The 20970-nt window shown below is 39.4% G+C and overlaps 1 protein-coding gene across 19 annotated transcripts in view; it reads right to left on the reverse strand.

Annotated features, from left to right (window-relative positions):
• The window catches only part of KIF1B (kinesin family member 1B), a 147873-nt gene that overhangs the window by 88849 nt on the left and 38054 nt on the right, over positions 1-20970 (reverse strand). For 12 of the 19 annotated variants that reach the window (XM_037881081.2, XM_043531770.1, XM_037881078.2 and 9 more), the window contains exons 3-13: positions 19757-19833; positions 16307-16486; positions 12776-12841; positions 9760-9938; positions 8999-9110; positions 7799-7876; positions 6948-7013; positions 6063-6080; positions 2622-2697; positions 2225-2303; positions 1494-1636 (exon numbers count right to left, since the gene is read on the reverse strand). In XM_037881081.2, coding sequence (XP_037737009.1) covers positions 1494-1636; positions 2225-2303; positions 2622-2697; positions 6063-6080; positions 6948-7013; positions 7799-7876; positions 8999-9110; positions 9760-9938; positions 12776-12841; positions 16307-16486; positions 19757-19833 — 1074 coding nt within the window. The remainder of the gene's footprint in view (positions 1-1493; positions 1637-2224; positions 2304-2621; positions 2698-6062; positions 6081-6947; positions 7014-7798; positions 7877-8998; positions 9111-9759; positions 9939-12775; positions 12842-16306; positions 16487-19756; positions 19834-20970) is intronic. The other 7 variants (XM_037881082.2, XM_037881079.2, XM_043531768.1 and 4 more) reach the window with 1 other exon arrangement.

Below are 20970 nucleotides of genomic sequence, written 5' to 3' on the forward strand. Positions count from 1 at the left end.
AAACTTCAGGATCAACAGTGACACAGGAAGGGAAGAGAATACTTGGCATTTGAAAAAACAAAAACAGTTTTCAATTTCACATCAAAATTTTTGTTTTGATTTGTTCCAATCCAGCAGAAAGTTCTGTTTTTGAACCTAAAACGAAGACCGCATCAAATGTGAACGCTTCTGAATTTGAGCTGAGTTTTTTTTTCTTAATCCATTCTCTTGAACGAATAACGACAGAAGATAGATACAAGTTACACACTTCGCATTGCCTGTGATTAAATCAGGGTCTTCCCTTCACAGGAAAATAAGCACCGAAAGTCAGATAAACAAATGCAACATTCACTCTTTAAATACATTTTCATAGAGATTTTTCTACTATGAACTAAAGGAAAACCAGTTTGCCAGAAAAATTAACACTCATCTTAAAGGCAGCTCCTGTAAAAGGAATTAAGTCACAGCCCAAATTCTCGAAGAATTTAGCATGGAAGATTTTAACTTGTTTTCTGTGTTGGAGGTGAAGGTCAGAAAAACAGCTGCTACTCTGAAACCTGTCTTTTGTCTTAGTATCCTGAGACGTAGTATTAGCATTGGCAAAGCTGGGTAATGACAGCACATAACGTGCAAGCTCCCACTACACAGTTCTTCCAACATTCCTCAAAATTTTGCCCTTCAACAAGCTATTATTCCAATTGCAGAGCAAATTATGTAATGGTTGTGCCATTTGGGCAATTGTCTTACAGCGGTTAACTATCATCCTCCTTGGGACTAAACAGTATCTGAACTAAAGGTAACAAGACAGGAGTTATTCTTAAAAAAAGGGATGCGGCAGAGGTTCTCAAACTGGAGGTTGCAAGGTTATTACATGGGGGGCGGGAGGGGTCACAAGCTGCCACCCTCCACCCCAACGCTTTGCCTCCAGTATTTATAATGGTGTTAAATATGTTAAAAAGTGTTTTTAATGTATGGGGTGGGGGGGTCACACTCAGAGGCTTGCTGTGTGAAAGGGGTCACCAGTACAAAAGTCTGAGAACCCCTGAGATACGGCATGGTTTCTGTCCCCCTTATGAAGTTTTTTTTCCCTTTGTCACAGCTACCATCCTTTTCACAGAGGATGGGCCAATGTCTTTCAGAGCCCACCCAAGGCTGCTCCTTAATCAGGAAGGGTCATCACCACTGATTAGTGCAAAAGGGATTTCACAACCCCATCTCTTCAGCATCCTCAAGCTTTTCTTTGCAAGCAAGAGACAGAGGAGCAGAGTTTGAATCTGATGTAGCAGTAACATAAAAAGGTGCTAGGACTTGTTATTTACAGAAGGGAATAGAGATGACTCACCAAAGCAACGTGAAAAATTAAATTAAATTGTGAAGTACTGAAATTTAATGGCTACACCCTCTTCCCACACAAGCCCAGCTTTCTCCAGCTCCAGGGCCTTGGTAATTTGTTTATTTCCTGCAGCAGAGCACAGCCCCATGATGGAAAGGCCTGGACTGCTTAATCCACTTACTATCAATAATATCTCCTAGCCCTTGGGCACGCAGGAGATCCTTGAGCCTCGTCACCTCCTCCTTCAGCTCACGCACCAGCTTGGCATTGGGGTCCTCGTTGATAACAGCATTGCATTTGATCTGCTTTGCACGATCTGCATATCTGGAAGCAGCCAAAAGACATACGTGTTTGGTTTTACATGGGACATATGCATCAACTCTCTACAGTCCTATACAAGGCCCTGCCTTGATTTCAGACTCCAACAATATACTGAATCAAGCAGCTCTACCTCAGAAGTGTGTAAAGTAAGGAGCAGGGGCCACACTGAAAGATTTTAAGCTTCAGCTACTCCTTAGACTCCACTGAAGTTTTAGGTACTCAAATACCTTTGAAAAAATCAGGCCTAGGACTTACCAGTGAAGCCATTTTAAACTGGGTTCTCTTCATGCATAAGATGATTTCTCTTTTGCACCATTAGACAGAAATTTCATCCTCATCTATAAGTACAGATAACTTGGAACTGGTCAAACTGAACTTACCTGATTAAGTGAAGCAACTACACCCTCTCCTCTTGTTCACACGCCACAGGATTGGGGTTCACTTTAGAATGATGGATTTTACAGTACACAGCGTAGTCCCCTGAAATGCTCTCAGTTTTGCCTAACACATATTTCACAATAGGAAGGATGTGCACCAAGATACCTTAGCTGAAAGCCAAACATTTCCACTCCAGATGAGAGGCTAAAGTACCTTAAAGTGCTCAACGTTTCATCATAGTTGATATCTGCCGGACTCAGAGCAGCAACCATGGCAGTTCTGGAGTTTCCACCTATAATGCACAAGCAAGGTCTTAAATGAAGCTGCACTGGCACCTTGTAATAAGTATATTCTTGAGTGTCAGTATTTCCCAGCCTAAACAATATCCATATTACAGAGTGTTCAACAAAATTACACAAAGCAGTAATTATACAAAGAGTAAACCCAGGGTAAATGAAACAGCTGTAACAATAATAGTGTGACTTAAAAACAGATACTTCCATATTAATACACATATCATACAATGGATTGAGGCAGAAAATGGCTATGAAACACATGAAAATAGATGGAAAAATTCCCCTGAATATTGGCAGAGTCAGAATAGTCATACCTAGATTTTCCCGAAGTAGCCACGTTAGCACAGAATCCCTGTATGGAATAAAGTCTGTCTTCTTCTTTTTTTTACTCTACAAAAAAGACGACACTTATTACTGAGTAGTAGTATCTGGAAAATGAAAAATTGAGTTTAGGCAAAAGGTAGAAATCATAATTGAACAGATCTCTTAGATGCTTTAATCTTTCAAGGAGATGGAAAAGTATATGCAGTTTATTGTAGAAAGTTGAATGCAATGAGAACAAGGTTGGAAGAAGAAGTGGAACTTAATCTGTCGCAGGCTGCAAATTGCTGATTAGACTAAGAATCTGCGGTGATCATGTCAATGTCTGGCAGCAGTTGAAGGGGGCTGCTATGCACACAAGAGAATCAGAGCACACATCAGAAGAGAAAATTATTAAGATGCTGGACAACAGGGCTGGTAAAGCCATACATCAGATTCCATACACAATATTACAGGAGGGATACTGTACTGACCTTTGCAAAAAGGTATATAAAAAGACTATGAAGATGATAAAGGAACTTTAGGGTCAGAGAAAGGAGAGGTTGGGGAAATGTAATTAGAAGAGTAGCTCAAGAGGGAAAATGAGAAATCAGGACCATCCAGATGTTAGGGGCTTTGCCTTATATACACAAGTACACCTCCACCCCCCATACCACCCCCAAAAAAAGAGTGTCTTGATTTTTCACATTTGCTATCTGGTCATCCTAACGCTATGAGCCAAACAAAGGACTAGAAAATTAAACACTACCAACAGCATCATCATAAACTGAATCACACACAACTGTAAATGTAGTTCCTCCATTTCCTTACTTTTGATATTTCTGCCCAACTACTTTACTTTCTCCGATTTTTATTTGAGCATAAGCTTTCGTGAGCTACAGCTCTTTTCATCAGATGCATGCAGTGGAAAATACAGTGGGGAGATTTTATATACACAGAGAACATGAAACAATGGGTGTTACCATACACACTGTAACTAGAGTGATCAGGTATTGGTGCCACAAGTCCTCCTTTTCTTTTTGCGGATACAGACTAACACGGCTGCTACTCTGAAACCTGTCAAGTAAGGTGAGCTATTACCAGCAGGAGAGGGAAAAAAACCTTTTGTAGTGATAATCAAGGTGGGCCATTTCCAGCAGTTGACAAGAGCATCTGAGGAACAGTAGGGAGGGAAAACAAACATGGGGAAATAGTTTTACTTTGTGTAATGACACATCCACTCCCAGTCTTTATTCAAACCTAAATAAACGGTGTCCAGTTTGCAAATTAATTTCAATTCAGTTGTCTCTCGTTGGAGTCTGTTTTTGAAGTTTTTTTGTTGAAGAATTGCCACTTGTAGGTCTGTAATCGAGTGACCAGAGAGATTGAAGTGTTCTCTGACTGGTTTTTGAATGTTATAATTCTGATGGACACAAATCAGATGTCAAGAATATATCTGTGTATATAAAATCTCCCCACTGTATTTTCCACTGCATGCATCCGATGAAGTGAGCTGTAGCTCACAAAAGCTTATGCTCAAATATACTTGTTAGTCTAAGGTGCCACAAGTACTCCTTTTCTTTTGGCGGATACAGACTAACACGGCTGCTACTCTGAAATCTCTCTGGTTTTGTTATTTCCTTCATTCATAAATTGCAATATAAGTGCTTTGGCTGCATTATCCCTCCTCCACCAGAGACAGAGCAGGCCACAAACAGCGATCCATCTAGGCAGTGTTTTCAAATGCTACTTTTTAAAATCAAATTTGAAGTACAATCAGAAACTAACTGGAAGGCATAAGATAAATATTTATATAAATGGACAGGTGAAGGAACCTAACAGGATAAACAGCCCTGCTTCCACACAGAAACATTACTGACTTTTAGATCATTAAAAAAAAATCCCACGTAACCTGTACTTGGACACAGAAATAAAGTTTCCTTTGGATGTTAAATGCCATTGCAATTAACACTCCATGAGCCAGGATAAATATTTTATTTGTTGCAATTTTAAACTCTCCTGACAGTCTCACAGTGGGAATGCAAAGGATAATGAGCCCACATGTCTTACTCAGAATACTCCTTAAAGGAACGGTTATTATACAGTGGTTAAATTCTCCAGCACTAGTATCAGGATTTTTAAATTTAGATAATAATAAATCTTAATACACAAGGAAAAGGCTCTCAAGCTAAAACTCACTTTCCCTTTCAGGTTGTAGGGCTTTATGCTTTCTGGAAAGCCAGAGAAGCAATTTGGAAAAGACAAGGCTGGAGGGACACAGGTAAAAGGACATTTAATAAGCGACTCAGGAAAACGCAAAGATTATTAGGAAATGTGAGGATAGGGAGAGGTCAAAAAGGACAGTAAGACTGAGCCAATGAAATTAGAAACAAAGGGTGTTTTGTTTTATTGTTTGATTTTTAAGTAGCCTTGTACCTGGCTACAGATTAGCAGGATTTGGGGACTGTTCAAACAAAAAACACAAGCTCACAATGCAGACAGCTCCCCAAGTCTTCAAGCATTCTGTCAATCAAAATCTTCATAAAAGGTTATAAGAAGGATTCCTTTGTGGGCAAGCAAAAGACTTCCCTACAAATTCCACTGTAAATATTTTCCATCCCCACCCTTCTTAGCTCCCCAACTTGATTTTGATATATGAGCATCAATTAGGGGTCATCCATGAAAGAGATCTGCAGAACAGGGTACTTTGTCATCTGCTGACATGTGCAAGAGAGCAGGGAGGGAGATTAGCATATATACACCTAATTGCAAGTACTGCCAAAAGTTTAATTCTACAAGACACTAATACAAGATTTGATTGTGCAATAGTAGTTTTGACTAGATGTTATGTGAAAGTCACCTTACTAACACTCAAAAGGTAATGATTACTGCACAAAAAAGTGAGTACCAGCCTTATAAAAATTCTTTTTCCCCTACTTGCCTCAGGTGAGTAACCTTTTGACGGACAAGAAAAATGAGTAAAAACTGCATATCAAGGCTTGTAAATTTTCCATGGCAATTTTATAAGGTTAGCATAAACAGCAACTTGTGAGGCATCCTTTGGTGTGAAGGAAAGTAGTATGGGAGACCACATGTAGTGAGCAAAGACATTAAGATATTAAGTATTCCTAAGAAAAATGTCACCCACAAATCAGGAGCAGGGATGTGCTATAAAATTTAACTTATTCTTAAACATTCATTACACCTGCATTTTTCTCTTTCTTCCCCAACCCTAAAAAAACATTTTTATTTTGAGTTTTAGTACTGATATTCCTCATTACTTCATGGTCACGCCAATAAGCCTCTTCACTAAGTAAAGTTCAGTCTACAACTCAAATCAATTTGTCTTGAAAGCTCTTGACAGATCCCTGCTCTTGGTTTCCTAGGTGAAGCACATCTGGCTTTATATCAGTCTACTAGGACTTAACATTCATGGTTACTCAGCCCCACCATACCTTATTGGTGCAGTTATCCTAAAGTTGAAAGCATTAAAGGAAGAGGAAGGAAGAACACAAGATGAGTGTCTGAACAAGACAGAATAGACCATTCAAATTGTTACCGTGGAGGATATGCATTGAATATTGCTTTTCTGAAGAACCAAATGAATGAGAATTGAATCTCCCAGAAAACATTTAAATTAATTAGAAAGCACTTAAGTCCAGACAGACTGTCCCAAAGGTTAAATCTTCTGTAACTTAAGTGCACAGCAGCAGGTTTTCCAACATGCTGTTCCATTGCAACTGCAATGGAAGAAGTAAAAAGAAAACATTTTTATGCTATATTGTGATTATCTGTTTAGATTATAGGATACTTTCCTGCAGTTTAGACATCAGGATAAAAATTTCAGTTTTACAGTAGAATAACCCAGAGACCAAATGACCGCATACGACCCCTTATCATTCAAATCAAGGAAACTCTCAACAGGATGTATAAAGTTGTTCTTTTAATTTTTTTAAAAAAATAACATAAAAATCACAAAATTCAGTATGTAAACATGTACTCTGTTTGCTTTACTTCTTACAAATTTTATGCAAAAGCCTACAAACATTTGTACTTCAAGGTTTCTTCCCGGCTAAGTAAATCAATGCTCCTGTCTTACTGTGAGCAAGTCCTGCACCAGAACCTATGAGATTAATAGATATTAACAACCTTGCATGTAACTATCAAAAAAAAATAAAATAAAATAAAAAGGCTCAGCTAAGCCAAATACTGAGGTTAGCAAAGTAGATGGAAGGGCCTTGCTGGACTATAGGGTCTCTTGCAGTTCCAGATTATTACCAAGCACTGAAAGGTTTGTAAAGACGACAACTTCCTCTAGATAGATGCAATACTGTACTTACCACCTCTGCCAAGGCTGAAATTACTTTGCCCAGTGTTGTGAGAGACTTGTTGATATTCGCTCCTTCCTGGAAAGACAATCATTTGATGTGGTGATTCACACTACTCAAACAGGAACTCTGGTCCAGACTAAAAGGAGCTGGAGATCATGGCAGGTGTCATTGTGAAAGTAGATGTCTTAGATTCACAATAAAGTTAGTTTTACTGTGACCACACTGCCATGATTATCTGGGGCTTAACACACATTTCTCACACAGGTACCTCCACTAATTTTATCACCATCTAAAGCTTGACCAAAACATGGGTTATCAGTGTAAAACAAGCTACTTCATGAAGAAATAACCCTTACACCCATCATATAAAAATCACACATACTAGTGAAAGGAAAGTTAGATATTCTAAAATATCAGAATTAAAACCAAACCCACAAGCATTTTCATGCAGTGTGTTATGTTTTTCTTTTAAGTATCCCAATATGAGAATAATCACACAACTGAATAAACAGTCTCTGAAAATAGGGGGCCTCTTTGGTTCTTGACAGCATACCGAAGAGATCTCATTTTCACACAATAGCTAACGTGTTCAAGAACAAAGGACTACTGTAACATACCCATTACACCAGCCATAGAAAGACTAAACAAAAATCAAATTCTTACTATTCCACAGCATCATTGACCAACGGGGCTGAAGTTCTGGATATTTGATGGGACTGAATTTTTTATATTTTTATTTTAGTTATTTTCTCCTCTGTTCATTACTTAATAAGCAGAAGAGCATACTCAGACATCAGACTGATAATATACTATTTCTCCTTCCTCCCCCATACAACAGTGGCCCAAGGCAATCCCACTACCTTTAATCGAGTCCCTTTGGCACCAGTTGAGTCTGCTCTCTCACTCCCAGCTAGATCCACAAGGCTAATCTTGCTGACCTAAAGAGGGAACACAGCAACAGTCAGAACTAATTCTGGTGGGATTAGAGCAAGAGAAAAATAATTCTGATGCCACATGATTCATGAAGTAATCTACTGTCCAAAATCACTATAGCCTGCTACAGATTCTACAGCTGTACTGTTTTCATTGGCAATCCATTTCAGAGAAACAAAGTTGTTTCTGCATTAGTATAAATACATTCTGTTTTAAAGTGCAGCTACACTCTGAAAAATAACTAAAAGAAAGAATATTGTTTCTTAAGCACTTAAGGACTTCCAGAGCAAACTGAGTCAAAAGATAATTTAACTGCTAGTGCTGCAAATAACCTAGGATCTAGAAAGAAAAAAGGCATGCTATGTTTTATCCATATTTGTATATGGTCAATCAGTAATAAAGAACTGGGACAACTGCAGAATAGAATGCAGGTCACTATCTCATAACCCTGAAGAGCCAAAACAATTCAGGAGAGAAAGCTTGGGTTTTATCAGCACAGGCAACAGACCTGACCCAAAATACACACTGGGAACAGATATGTGAAGATGGTTCATTTTTTATATAGTCACTTTTGCATACAGAGCCTCTTTGCTCTTCCACTACCCAAACGAACAGGCCAAACATCTCCACTCATACACAATGTACTTCCTTTTAACATGCAAATTCCACCTGTTTTGTTTTGCCTGAGTATCACTGCATCTCTACTAAAGCAGGCCTACGCCTGAGAGAGACTGCAGAGGATAGTTAATGAGGCAGTAATTAGTTGGGCCCTGCCAAGTTGAAACACTGAAGCTTCTGTATACAAGCAGGAGGAAATTTTACTTCCCAGCTCATTCCATCTTTCCTCTTGCTTGGTCTACTTTCCTTCCCCCTCCCCACCCCGCCACCTCTATATCTTTGCCATTCCTGCTTCCCACATCTCAGCCACTACTTCAAACACAGTTTAGGAACAGAGCCCAGCAAAAAACCAGTAATACAAGTGCTCTGACAGGGTTAATATGGCATATAAGCAAATTCTCCCCCACTGAGAGTACATCAGGATGAGAGAACTCCTACTTCCACCCCCAGTAAAATGAGATAATTGAAAGCAGAATTAAGGTGATGGTCAGTTTTCCTCACTCCTCTACCTTCTCCGTGCAAAGGTCAGTTTCTGTGTCATGTCTCTTCTGAGTAAAGACAATCGTAAACACAGCGTGAGAGCGGCTACTCGTTTCATTCATGTTTGTAGCTGCCACGGTCCTAAAAAATAAAGTCAGACATTCATTTTTTTAAATGATCAGTAGGCTCCATGCTGCAACTAGTTCTCAACAGTTTATACTGAGTACTGTCAATCTACACAATTACCTGTGCTTCCCTAATGCTACCCCCACTCCTCCCTCTGTACCAGTTACATCCCTCCCTCCAGTTACATCACCCTTCCTTTCTTCACAGCCTGCTATATGGATTAACCAACCAGAGTATGGCTGACAGGCCAACTTTCTTGTTCGTCACCTTTTGGGTGGCTAGAAGTAGATTTTATTTTAACTGATTTATCACTATATTTTTGTATACAGAGAAAGCTAGAATTAAAAGCCATGATACCAGAAGGAAATGCAACTACTAGTGTATTTTACCACAAGCTACTGCAAGCATAAGACATCAATAAAATGACTTGTGAAACCATTTCATAATACAAATTAGTGTTTACCTCTAAATTGCATTAATGAACCAAAGTGTATTTTCACATCAGGTTTAATTCTTTTAGCAATTTTTAAAGCAAGTTCTAGCTCCACATATGACAAGAGCTAGAGGGGACTCCAAAACTGGCACTATATGTCATGGTGCCAGATGTGGAGCAAGAACCCTCCCCCCCAACTGGTACTGAGTGCACATCCACCCCATAACCAACCTGGCTTTGTTCCCAGCATCCATGAGGTCTGCAATGTCTGTATAAGAGGTGACTGCTAACTTGGACAGGTCCTCCACATAGGGTCCGAGCAGAGGGTGCTCTCGCACTCGCAAGTTCCCCTTGTTCTTCGGGTTCAATAAGTCTCTGACTCTCTCACAATAAATCTCCATGTAACTGACCTGTGAATAGATTTGCATGGATAATTTACGGGTCTTGAAGGCCTCATTTTCTGTTGAGAGAAGCGCTGCAGAATTTTAGAGCACCACCATTAGGAAGGAGTTCTTCAGTTAAAAGGTGCATCCACAATTATGATATGTGGCAGCTTGACACACTCATGGGGAGGTGGTGAGAGCAAGCCCACATTAGGTCTACAATGTAAGCTTCACACTCTCTATCCACAGCAGTTTCTCTCCTCAACTTTTTCCTTTGACTTTCCTTCACACAACCACACCCAATCTGGTTGGTCCAAACTAATATCTGTGCTGCGGATCTTACTTTCCAGAAATTGTGCCACCTAATTAAAATCCACTACTTTTGTAGGTTCCATGATGAAATGGAGAGTTAGTAAAATATCTTTGAGATACAGCAGAATATGGAGCTTAATGTTCAATCATGTTTGTTAACTGGAGGGGAGGGAAAGCAATTTGCTTTCAGGGAACCTCCCTTCTGGACCCAGAACAAAAAGTTTAAATTAATATTCCTTTTCATTGAGGAGCCGCTTTTGGCTCTCTGGTATTTATAGCAACACACTCTGCAGGTCAGATAATCCCAAAACTCCAATGCAGCTAACAATGCCAACCATAATTACATGTCAGACCTGCATACTAACTCCAGCACAATTACAAAGCTAAAATTCTTTTTAAGGCATAAATTTTAATTGGCATGTTTCTCAGGGCACCAAGCTTATCCCATGTTAACAGATACTTAGTGACTTCAACATCCAAGATATTAACTGAAACAGTAAATTATTCACTTTCATTTGGTGGGAAGAATTCAGATGGAAGCAACAGTTTTAGAAATACAAAAAGAACCCAAAATATCTAAACCAGGACAAAAAACACAGACAAAAGAACTTAAAATATCAAGTGGGTCACTGTTGCACAAGTAAACTTTTATTTTAACGTTTACAGAATAATTTCTGTAACCCAGTTCTAGCCTTTCCCCCACCCAGTTTGTCCCATGTCCACTCTCAGAGCCTTCCATCACAATGAAGATAATTTTTCTGGCTTCCTTGCACAGCTCTCTGGACTCATCATCCACTCTTGCATCAAATAGTGAAAACAGTTTGAAAGTATGTTGCTCTTTCCTTTCACAAGTATTAAGCATGCTGTCCCAGTGACATTCCCACCCTCTGATTAAGCTCAAGTTCCAAAATGACCCAATGCCTTAAAACCTATTAAGCTGACCAACCTTCCTGACTGTAAATCAGTAACCTTTTCACAGCTCTAGAGTTCAGTAAAAAATAATAATTGGAGTCATCTGCTTACTTAAAATAAATGGATACAAAACCAAGACAATTAAGTTGGATTTGATTTCTTTATTTCAGTGCTTGCAGCACATTATTCTGTTTTATGTTAACTGGTCCATTAAGATCAGTGCAAATATTTTTCCTTTTAGAGTTTTTACATTTTTCCCAATTGCATACTCCGACCCCAAATGAGAAAGACAGGTTGAGAAAGTTACTAAAAAGGATTTCAGGAAGCTATATGAAAAGACGAGACCTGAAGAAGAGCACTGTATGAGCTCAAAAGCTTGTCTTTCTTAGCAACAGAAGTTAGTCCAAAAAAATATATTACCCTAGCCCACCTTGCTTCTGAAAAGAAGAGGGCATTCTAAACATTCTGGACCAAGTCAGATGACGACAGTCATCTCAAAGTTCTGATACTTTCAACCAAATTCCTTGTGCAAACAGGTTCTAAATTATTTTTATGAGTAACAATCTGTAACTGACTTTTTTGAACTGACTATCTTAAAATGGGGTCTGCTCTGAAAACTAACTAAAAATGGATTTGAGTTCCACAAATGTGGTCTCAATGACTAGCTGTTAAATTTGTTTAGTTTACACATTTAAAAGATCATTTTACTAAATGCCCTGCAATCTCACTCTGGGAGCTGAGACTCAAACTGCACTCTGATTTACCCCATCATCACCTGTCTGAAAAGATTCTGCAGTCAGAACTTGGTTACAAAAAACTCGTGTGACCCAGAAGAGAATCCAGCTGATTATCTCTTAACTGTGCTGACTTGGGGACTAACAGGAATACACTTATTTGTCTGGAAAGTGAGCAATTATATCTAAACACACAGAGCAGATCTGCCAACCAAAGTGCTATTTTTACAGTCCACATTTTAATCCTTTGCCAACTACGAACGTACAGATCTTCCTGCACATTCACTTGGCTAGTAGCCTGGAAATTGCCTTTGTTCTAGGACTTAACACAGAGGGCTAGTTTGGTCAGTTGGGGCTCAGTCTATAACATTCTCTTCCTGTCATTTTTCCCCCTACTATATATTCTGCATCAACTGTGTCCCCATTCCACTTATGGAAGAGAATGGCACCCCCCAGTAGCAGGCTAACAGAAGATTCCTGCGTAAGATTGCAACATCAGATATTCTAAACTAGGCCTACATTTAAATAATAACTGAAATAATGACTAAAGGCAATTAAGAGAGAAAACACTGAATAGGTTTCCCAACCAACAGTGGTAAAATGTTTGCAAGTTCATTAAGGTTTTTCAGGCCCAGAATCCAAGAAAGCAGCTATAAGGCTAGCTTTTATAATTCATACCTTTTACTCACCACCCAAAGAGTTCAGGGAAGGTGCATTAACATTCATACAGACTAGTTTACCTTAGAAAGGCTTTGTTCATACATTAGTGTCAGGTGAGAAAGGGGAAGAGTTGAGTGTTCATGAACATATGAAGTAGAAAACAATACCAACGATGTAGCAGCTTCTTCAGATCAGCAGCCTCATACCCACTAATAGGAACGTGCCTCAGTCCACCAGTGTACTCACCTCCACAGAATAGGACATCTCCTCATTACTGTTGTCATTGATTTGCTCAAACAGTTCTTCACACAGCTAGAGAGAGATTAAGCCTGAGTCAGACAGCAGTCATGAGTGAGCAATGACAAATATCAGACTGTGACTCAATCTGTTCTCCTTCTACCCTTCCCATCTCCAAAAGCCACTTTCATGACAACCACCGAACAGTGTCCAGTAAAAATGCAGTTAAACCCCATCCCCAATCACTAGTATTCAATCCTTTTGTTTTTCTCTCATCTACTATTCCTCAGTTTAACATTAATCTGCAATACAAAAACAGAATTACTTAACATAAGAAATAGAAAGACAAGGTCAGTAAGACAAGAGGTAATATCTTCTATTAGTCTATTGGACCAACTTCTGTTGGTGAAAAACGAACTTTTGAGCTTACACAGAGCTTTTCTTTGGGTCTGGGAAAGGTGTTCTGTGTCAGAAGTAAATAAAAGATGGAAGAGATAAGTAGTTAACATGTGACAAGAGATCTTTCAAGGTCAAGTGGATGGGATCTCTGTTGAGTAGGAGTTATAATTGTTTAATGATGCCCCATAAGCGTTCCATTATGGGGTGGTAGATGACAACTAGGGGTCATCCCCCCACCCCCATTGAAGCAGGTTCTCTCCTGCAACTGCAGAGGTGTTAACTGCCCACTTCACCTTGAATGGGTCTTTTGCAACATGTGTTAACTCTAACTGTTCCACTTTGTATTTAGCAAAAAGAAAAGGAGTACTTGCGACACCTTCGAGACTAACCAATTTATTTAGTCTCTAAGGTGCCACAAGTACTCCTTTTCTTTTTGCGAATACAGACTAACAGATGGCTGTTACTCTGAAACCTTTGTATTTAGCAGTGACACTGAGAACCTTTCCCAGACTGAAGAAAAAGCTCTGTAATTCATCTTTTTTGATCAACAGAAGTTGGTCCAATAGTATTACCTCACCCACCTTGTCTCTCTAATATCTTGGGATCAACACAGCTACAGCACCACAATACAAAAATGACAGTCTAACAATTGAAATAAGAAAAACAGATTATAAATTCCAGAGAATGAGATGATTAAAAATATGAAATGCTCTCCCATTTGGCCATATTATATATGGTTATTTTTAGGAGAATAATCCTCAGAGTCCATTGGTTTGACAAAGTTCCAGGTATCAGATTTGAGGCAACTAGTAGACGCTTAAAATCAGCTAGTAACTTCATATGAAGGATGCTGAAGCTACCCAGACAGACTCTATAGGAGAGATTCTGCTGTGTTTGAGGCTTGTATTTTGCTTACTTAAAATTAAGATAACAAATGAAGCTACCAATAGTGGAGCAGCATATGTTATAGCTGGAAATGCATTAGAAGAATTGGGACTGCATGGGGGGAAAGCATGGGTATGGAAAAGGACAGAGGGTAGAAGTAGGCCTCACAGGCATCAGTACCTAAACAAGCCATTGCACGCAAGATATGCGGCAGTGTGGACAGAGTACCAGGAGATTTTAGGAGCACACACTCTGAACAGTTAAGTCAGTGCATGGTTTTAAGAGATCACTATTTTAGACCTTCACATAGATGTGTCAGAGGTTGGCTGGTAGGGGAATCTAGTGAACATGAGAAAGTGGAAGATGACAGACTACACGTGTGCATGGAGGACAATTTTGCTCCCCCACGTATTTTTTTGTGCAGGGAAGGCAGAGGAACCAGTGAGTATATTTCATACAGAAATAATGCTTTCCCTTCTATGTAGTTAATTGGTTTTATTCTTCTGTGGTATAATCTCTCAACAAGATGCAACTGGAGGGAGGGGAGGAGAGGGTCGTAAGAACCTAAAGTAGATAACAGGAGCAATATTCTGGTTAGCTAGTTTTTAACATGGCTTTTGATTTGTATAACCTTAGGGAGCTAGAAAGATGAATGCAGCATCCCCAAATTCACAGTGGAAAAAGCAAATGAAGAAACATCAAGTTGCTGTGTAAAGGCTTTGGACCCATTTCAGGTGTTATGCTCAAAAAGGTGTTAAATTCACAGAAGAAAAACAAGGTGTTAGATGTATGAACAACATTCCTTATTAACTATGCTCTGCACACATCTATGAGTAACGGTTCCCAAGCATGTGGTTGACATTTACATCTAACCTATGTGCCGCCACTGCTCGTGGCAACAGAACACTTGTTAGGCATTTGACTGCACAGGTTTGAGCCATTAGCAGAGAGCAATGCTTTCCGTTGTCCATTTCATACCTGGGGCATAGAGCCAGTAACTCCTGCTGCTGATCCTATAGCAGAACGATGACAGACTATTCAGCAAATTTATTTATTGAGGCTGAAACCCAGTCTCCACTTTAATGGGAAAACTCCTTCCAAAACATGCACACAACATATCAGTAATGCCAGGACAACGTGAGAGAGGAGCTGAGGTGTGGCAAAAGCACCATGCAGCCAACAGCTACATCATCTTGAACATTAGGCACACCTGGTACAGCCTTAATGAAATATTATCAGCCACGAATTTCCCAGAGCATTCTTTCAGGCTCTTTATGTTGTCATGGACTAAAACTTGTCTCAAAATAAATGCTTTTTTGGGGATAGGGTTAATTTAGTGTGTTTATATAAATCAGTATCTCAACATTCCTACCTATTTTATTTCTCACTTGGTAATCTATATGTAAATATATACACACACCGCTAAGACAATGAGACATTCATTTCCCACGGTGGAAAGACAAGACAGATTCTCCAGACCCCTGTCTCTATTGAGAGTTTCATCAGTGACACCACCTCTTGGATTCTTACTGAATAAGTATTCCTGTACTGTCCTGTCAACAATCAGGGCAAAAGCCAGGAAACTCAGTGGAATCAGACATTTATATTACTTTACTGAGTTATTTTTGTTTTAGGAAGAATTACAAAGGGCAGATAGTGCACTAAGTATTTTGTTCTTGGTTTTAAATTCTGTAGAACTATTCTCTTTGGAATAATTTCTCTACTTCTCTACTACATGTATTTTCTACTACATGCATCCGATGAAGTGAGCTGTAGCTCACGAAAGCTTATGCTCAAATAAATTCGTTAGTCTAAGGTGCCACAAGTACTCCTTTTCTTTCTACTTCTCCTAAATCTGAGTCACTCATTCTTACATTTCTTTTTAATTGCCTGAGGTAGAGGTTAAACATGAGAGAAGTTATATATCCTCTGAACAATCTACACTCAAGATATAAGCCCCATTTATTCTACAGAAACAGCTAAGTTTAAACAGTTGAGAAGTATGTTTGCAACCAAGCTGTGCTGTATCATGTTGGTTTCTTGCAAGTATGGACAGAAAACATGATTTTAGAGTCATGTTAGACAGCAGTGGTAGCCTATGTCAAGTCTGACTGCACCAGATCCAAGGTTGATGCTTTCCCTCCTTAAAAGTAAGATTTGGTTCTTTGTGAACCATTACTGCAAGGTAACAAATCATACATTAGCAAACATTTAAATATGTTTTGTGAAGTAAATACCCAGCCTGGGCTTTGTTACCTGTGGGATGATGCCTGCCTGGCTTTCCTCCTGTTTGCCCATCATGGTATAGGATTTCCCAGCTCCAGTCTGCCCATAGGCGAAGATACACACATTGTAGCCCTCAAAGGCATGTAACAGCATCTCCTTCCCAATATCATTGTACACACGGTTTTGAGATGCAAAGCAGGGATCTTCAGGCTGCAAAGATGAAAAGAGAATAAATGCTGCCCTCTACTCCCACCCCAGAGGTCTAAATTCAGAAAGGTATTAAGAGTTATTCCACACTTAAAGAAACCTTGTGGATCAACCCCCAGTGGAAGGTAATGTTGGTGCTTCTCTTACAGACCGGTTTTCCAAAGACAGTACCTGTTGAAGCAGAATGAAAACAACTATTTTAGGCAATGTCAATCTGCTGGCGGGGAAGCAATCTATTACCATTGCTGATACTGCTGAAGAAGTTTTGTGCAAAATCCCAGAGACAGTATTTTGAGTGTATAAGAAAGGAGAACAAGCACAGAGTTAAAAAGAGGATCAAAGTGAACAAAGAAGAGATGAGGCAGAAAATCTCAGATGGGTTAAGGCTGGACAGGGACCTGGGGGAAAAAAACCCAGCATTTTTTTTGGGGGGGAGGAGTGAAAATTGTATTTGAGTTCCAGCTACCACTCAACAAGACATGAAAATGAATTAACCTGTTTTGCATCTGTCAGATTCCATTTTCTAAATCCCAATCTAGATTTATAATTACAGTACAACTTAACAAAATTTGTATTAATGACTACAAAGCCACTGTGAATTGATACACATTTCCAAGTTAGCAAGTAGGTGAACAATGCAAGAGTCAGGACAATGTATCAAAACGATTTCATTTTGGCAACGATAGTTTAGTATTGATAACACTTAACTATCTGAGGTATATTTTGCCTCTCTAGGCATTTGTATTGTGCTTATCTAAAATTCAGCATGATGTAAAACAATGAAGCCCTACTAACATAAGAACTTACTACAGTCTCATCTATTACTAAAGCTTTGCAGAGAAGGGAGACCACTGTTTGTGTGTGCACAAATTAGCAAATTTTTACACTATTTTAAAAGGTCTTAGAATTTCTAAAATATAAGTGTGTGGCATTAATGTACTTGGGAGGGAAAATATCAAGAGCTCTCCTTGAGAGCCAAGTGGAAGCATGAACAATCTTGTTCCTGTTAAATCAATGTGAGAAGTTTGATTTTCGTTTATTTTACTGAATGACAGAAAGCAAATATAGCCTCAAAATCCTTATGCTGAATATGGAGATCCCAGTCATGACCACTAAAAATAATCAAGACTTCTTTCAATCTAAGGCCTCTTTCACAGCACCAGCTGATAGAGCATTTTCCGGTCCAAGCAATAGTGCGGCAGATCAATTCCAAAGTTATTTGCTCTGCCAACTCCTCTATGGAAAACATTCAGGGGATTTTTAATAAATTGACTAAACTGGAAACCAACATAGACACACACTGTGGAAAAGTACAGCACCTGGACAACAGGATTAAATTCTCTGAAACCATGATGCTGAAAAAAGAGGGGCTAATGACAAAACTAGCAGAGGGCAGTATGGTTACAGACCATCAAATCAAGATCCCAAAATAAAGCAGTTTTTCCCCCTCTCAGGCCTGTTTTCTTCTCTGGAAAGTACGATGCCAAAAGGCCTGAATCCAAGGGTAAAAGATTTGACTTTGAAAAAAGCCTACTACACTCCTACAACAGGAAGCCAACAAAAGGCCCTAGAGAGGAAGCACCATCATAACTGTCTGATCAGAAGGATCAAGACAGAGTTTTGCTTGCTTAATGTACTATAAAAAGTGCAATTTAAATGGGGTCAAACTGGTGTATTACCCAGATTGGAGTGCAACCTCAGAGGCTATTCTAAGACTTTTTCTGAACAAAGAACTGAATCCTCCATTTTGTAGCTGGTGAAGTTCTGTCACTTGCAATGAGAAATCATTGTATTTTGGGATCAGACATCAGCATCCAATTACTTGACTCTACCCAAGACAATGCACGAGGCAAGGTCTAGGACACAAAAAGACAACTAAAAGAATTCACTGTGTATATTAACATCCCCTTTTGTTGACATGCTCTCCTTCTCCCTTGGCCAGCCGGAGAAGCCCTTGTTCAATTATTTGGCAACTGTTTTCCTTATGCAACATATTATACATTACAAGTGAGACTAAGTGTTTTCTGCTGCATCAATTAGAAAAGATTACATTGATGGTGTAAAATCAGAACACTTTTCGTAGGAATATACTTTTAGTGATTACTCAAATATTCTCTCTCTCCTCATAGCAGTGGGCACTGACAGCATTTGTTTTTGTTTTTTTGAAGAATGGTCACGATGTAATAGTGCTGGTTGATTTTAATGTTAGACTGCAACTTTTATAATAGCAAGTTCTTCTTGAAGATGTGCATGACCTAAAATGACAGCAAAAGCTGTGGATATAAAAGTCATGTTTTCATCTATTAGGGTTTAGTCTATATAGTGCTCATGGTGTTTTTGCCTCTCTGCTTGATCTATGTAATATAACTGCTTTATTCAGTAAGAAGTTTCATTAAAAGCTCTGTGGATATAAGTTTAAGCTTTGGTCAAGAACACATTATCTGAGGGTGTCAACCAGTGCAGAAAATGTCAAATTCCCTTCCCATCAGCCAGACTGAATACTGATGTTATCTGATGAGAGAGAAAAAAGGATAATCTCCTTCTCCACCTTTCAAGAAAACAGGGGAGGGGACCTAATGCAGAATTGTAGAGCTCTGCTATAAAACAATCACTGGAAGTCAACAAGACTTCAGATCTAGCTCTCTGGAGAGGTGGGGCAGAATGCTTAGAGGACAAAAATGTATTGCTTTTACAGTTACAGGAAATATGGATCACTACTCTGCTTTTTCCTGGTAAGCCAGTGGAATCCAGCTCACTTCCCCCCCCCCCCCCCCCCCCGACCCCCACCGTGCCACAAATTCTCCCCTCCCCCAAGTCTTCACTTTTTCCAACACAAATTAGAACTGATGAAGTGAGCTATAGCTCATGAAAGCTTATGCTTAAATAAATTGGTTAGTCTCTAAGGTGCCACGAGTCCTTTTCTTTTTGCAAATACAAACTAACATGGCTGCTACTCTAGAACTGAAAAGTTAATTTTGTGGCTCAAATTCCACTCTGCAGGTGCTTGAACACACACATTTTTCTATGTCTTTCCCCTCCTTCCTCTTTCAAACACACACCCAGACTATGTTCTCAGACCCCCAGACCTTACTCGTTCACATTCCCAGGATGGAAAAAAAACTAGAACATAGAGACAGAGCTCTGAACTTGTATCACTCAAAGTACAATAAAATCATAGTAGGAGCAGCTGGTTGAAGTGGGGTGTCAGGAGACAATCCAGGCCAGTCTGACTGGTAAACAGTGGTTTTTGCTACAGTGCATTCAGAAACTTACTGAGGTGTGAGACCAGTAGGAGTAGTCAAAGCTGAAGGACTTTGGTGCTTCCTTGGGGTTCTTTGGGTTGATAATACCTAGAAGAAATAAAAATCATACTCAGCTATCCAAAGCATTTAGGGACATAAAATGAAAACCAAGAGAGTCAGATCATGAGCTGCAGCAAGAAATGTTATGAAAATTGACCCTCAGACCCAGTCAATATGGATGTCTTTGTACAGCTAGAGTGTTCATAAATTACATTGAAGGACATAAGATCAGGATGGGTGTTCATATCACCACCTCACAAAAAACAATACATCTGTAGGGGCTCCGTGAAGCAGGTCAGGAAAAGGCAGATACAGTCATAAGGGAACGCACCTACTAAACAAAGTTCATAATAAGCAGCGATGCAAGAGACTTAAGTGGAGGGAGGGGTGCAAGGAGGAATATTAAAGGAAGAGCCAAAACCCACAAAAGCTCAGGGCACTTCAATAATGAAAAGCTCAAGAGCCCCGGGATTTCACAGCAGGATGACTCTTCGAAGCTTATTTGGAAATTCATGTTACAGTATAAGGATAAAAGCCCTTGGCCTACGGATTTTCTTTCAGAGGCTCAGGATTCTACATGACACTGTGGGAGGCAATGAAAGGAGGTGGAGGAGGATCTACAAACATTTCAGGGATTACACTGATATGACATATTACAATATTCTTCTACAAATAAAATATGTGCAGAGCCCACATGGAGATTTTAATAGGACTGACGTTAAATGAACTAAGCCAAACTATTTGTAAACCTTGCCTTCTGCATATGGCTATTCAATCCCATAGAAACCCAAACCAAACCTTGCTTTTATTCCCAGATCACAGCAACAAGGCAACATTTTACCCTTTGAAAGGATCAATATAATTTACTTTTTAAGGTGACCCCATTCCTGGTTTGATTTGTAAACTTTATGTCAGCAGACAATAAAAGAATATCACATCTATAATTTGTTACAGCCTTCTGGAGGACCTCTCTACAAGTTTAAACCCCAAACAGTCTTAATGAACAGAGCTATAGTCTCCTTACTACAATCTCACTAAGGTACTGAAAATAAGAACTTAAGACAGGGGTGGCCAAACTTATTGGTCCTCTGAACCACATACAACAATCTTCAGAAGTTCAAGAGCTTAGGCACATCTGCCGGGGGCCAGGACTTGGGGCTTCAGCCCCACTCCTGCTGAAGCCCC

This window comes from Chelonia mydas, chromosome 18 (assembly GCF_015237465.2).
Source record: "Chelonia mydas isolate rCheMyd1 chromosome 18, rCheMyd1.pri.v2, whole genome shotgun sequence".
NCBI lineage: Eukaryota > Metazoa > Chordata > Testudines > Cheloniidae > Chelonia > Chelonia mydas.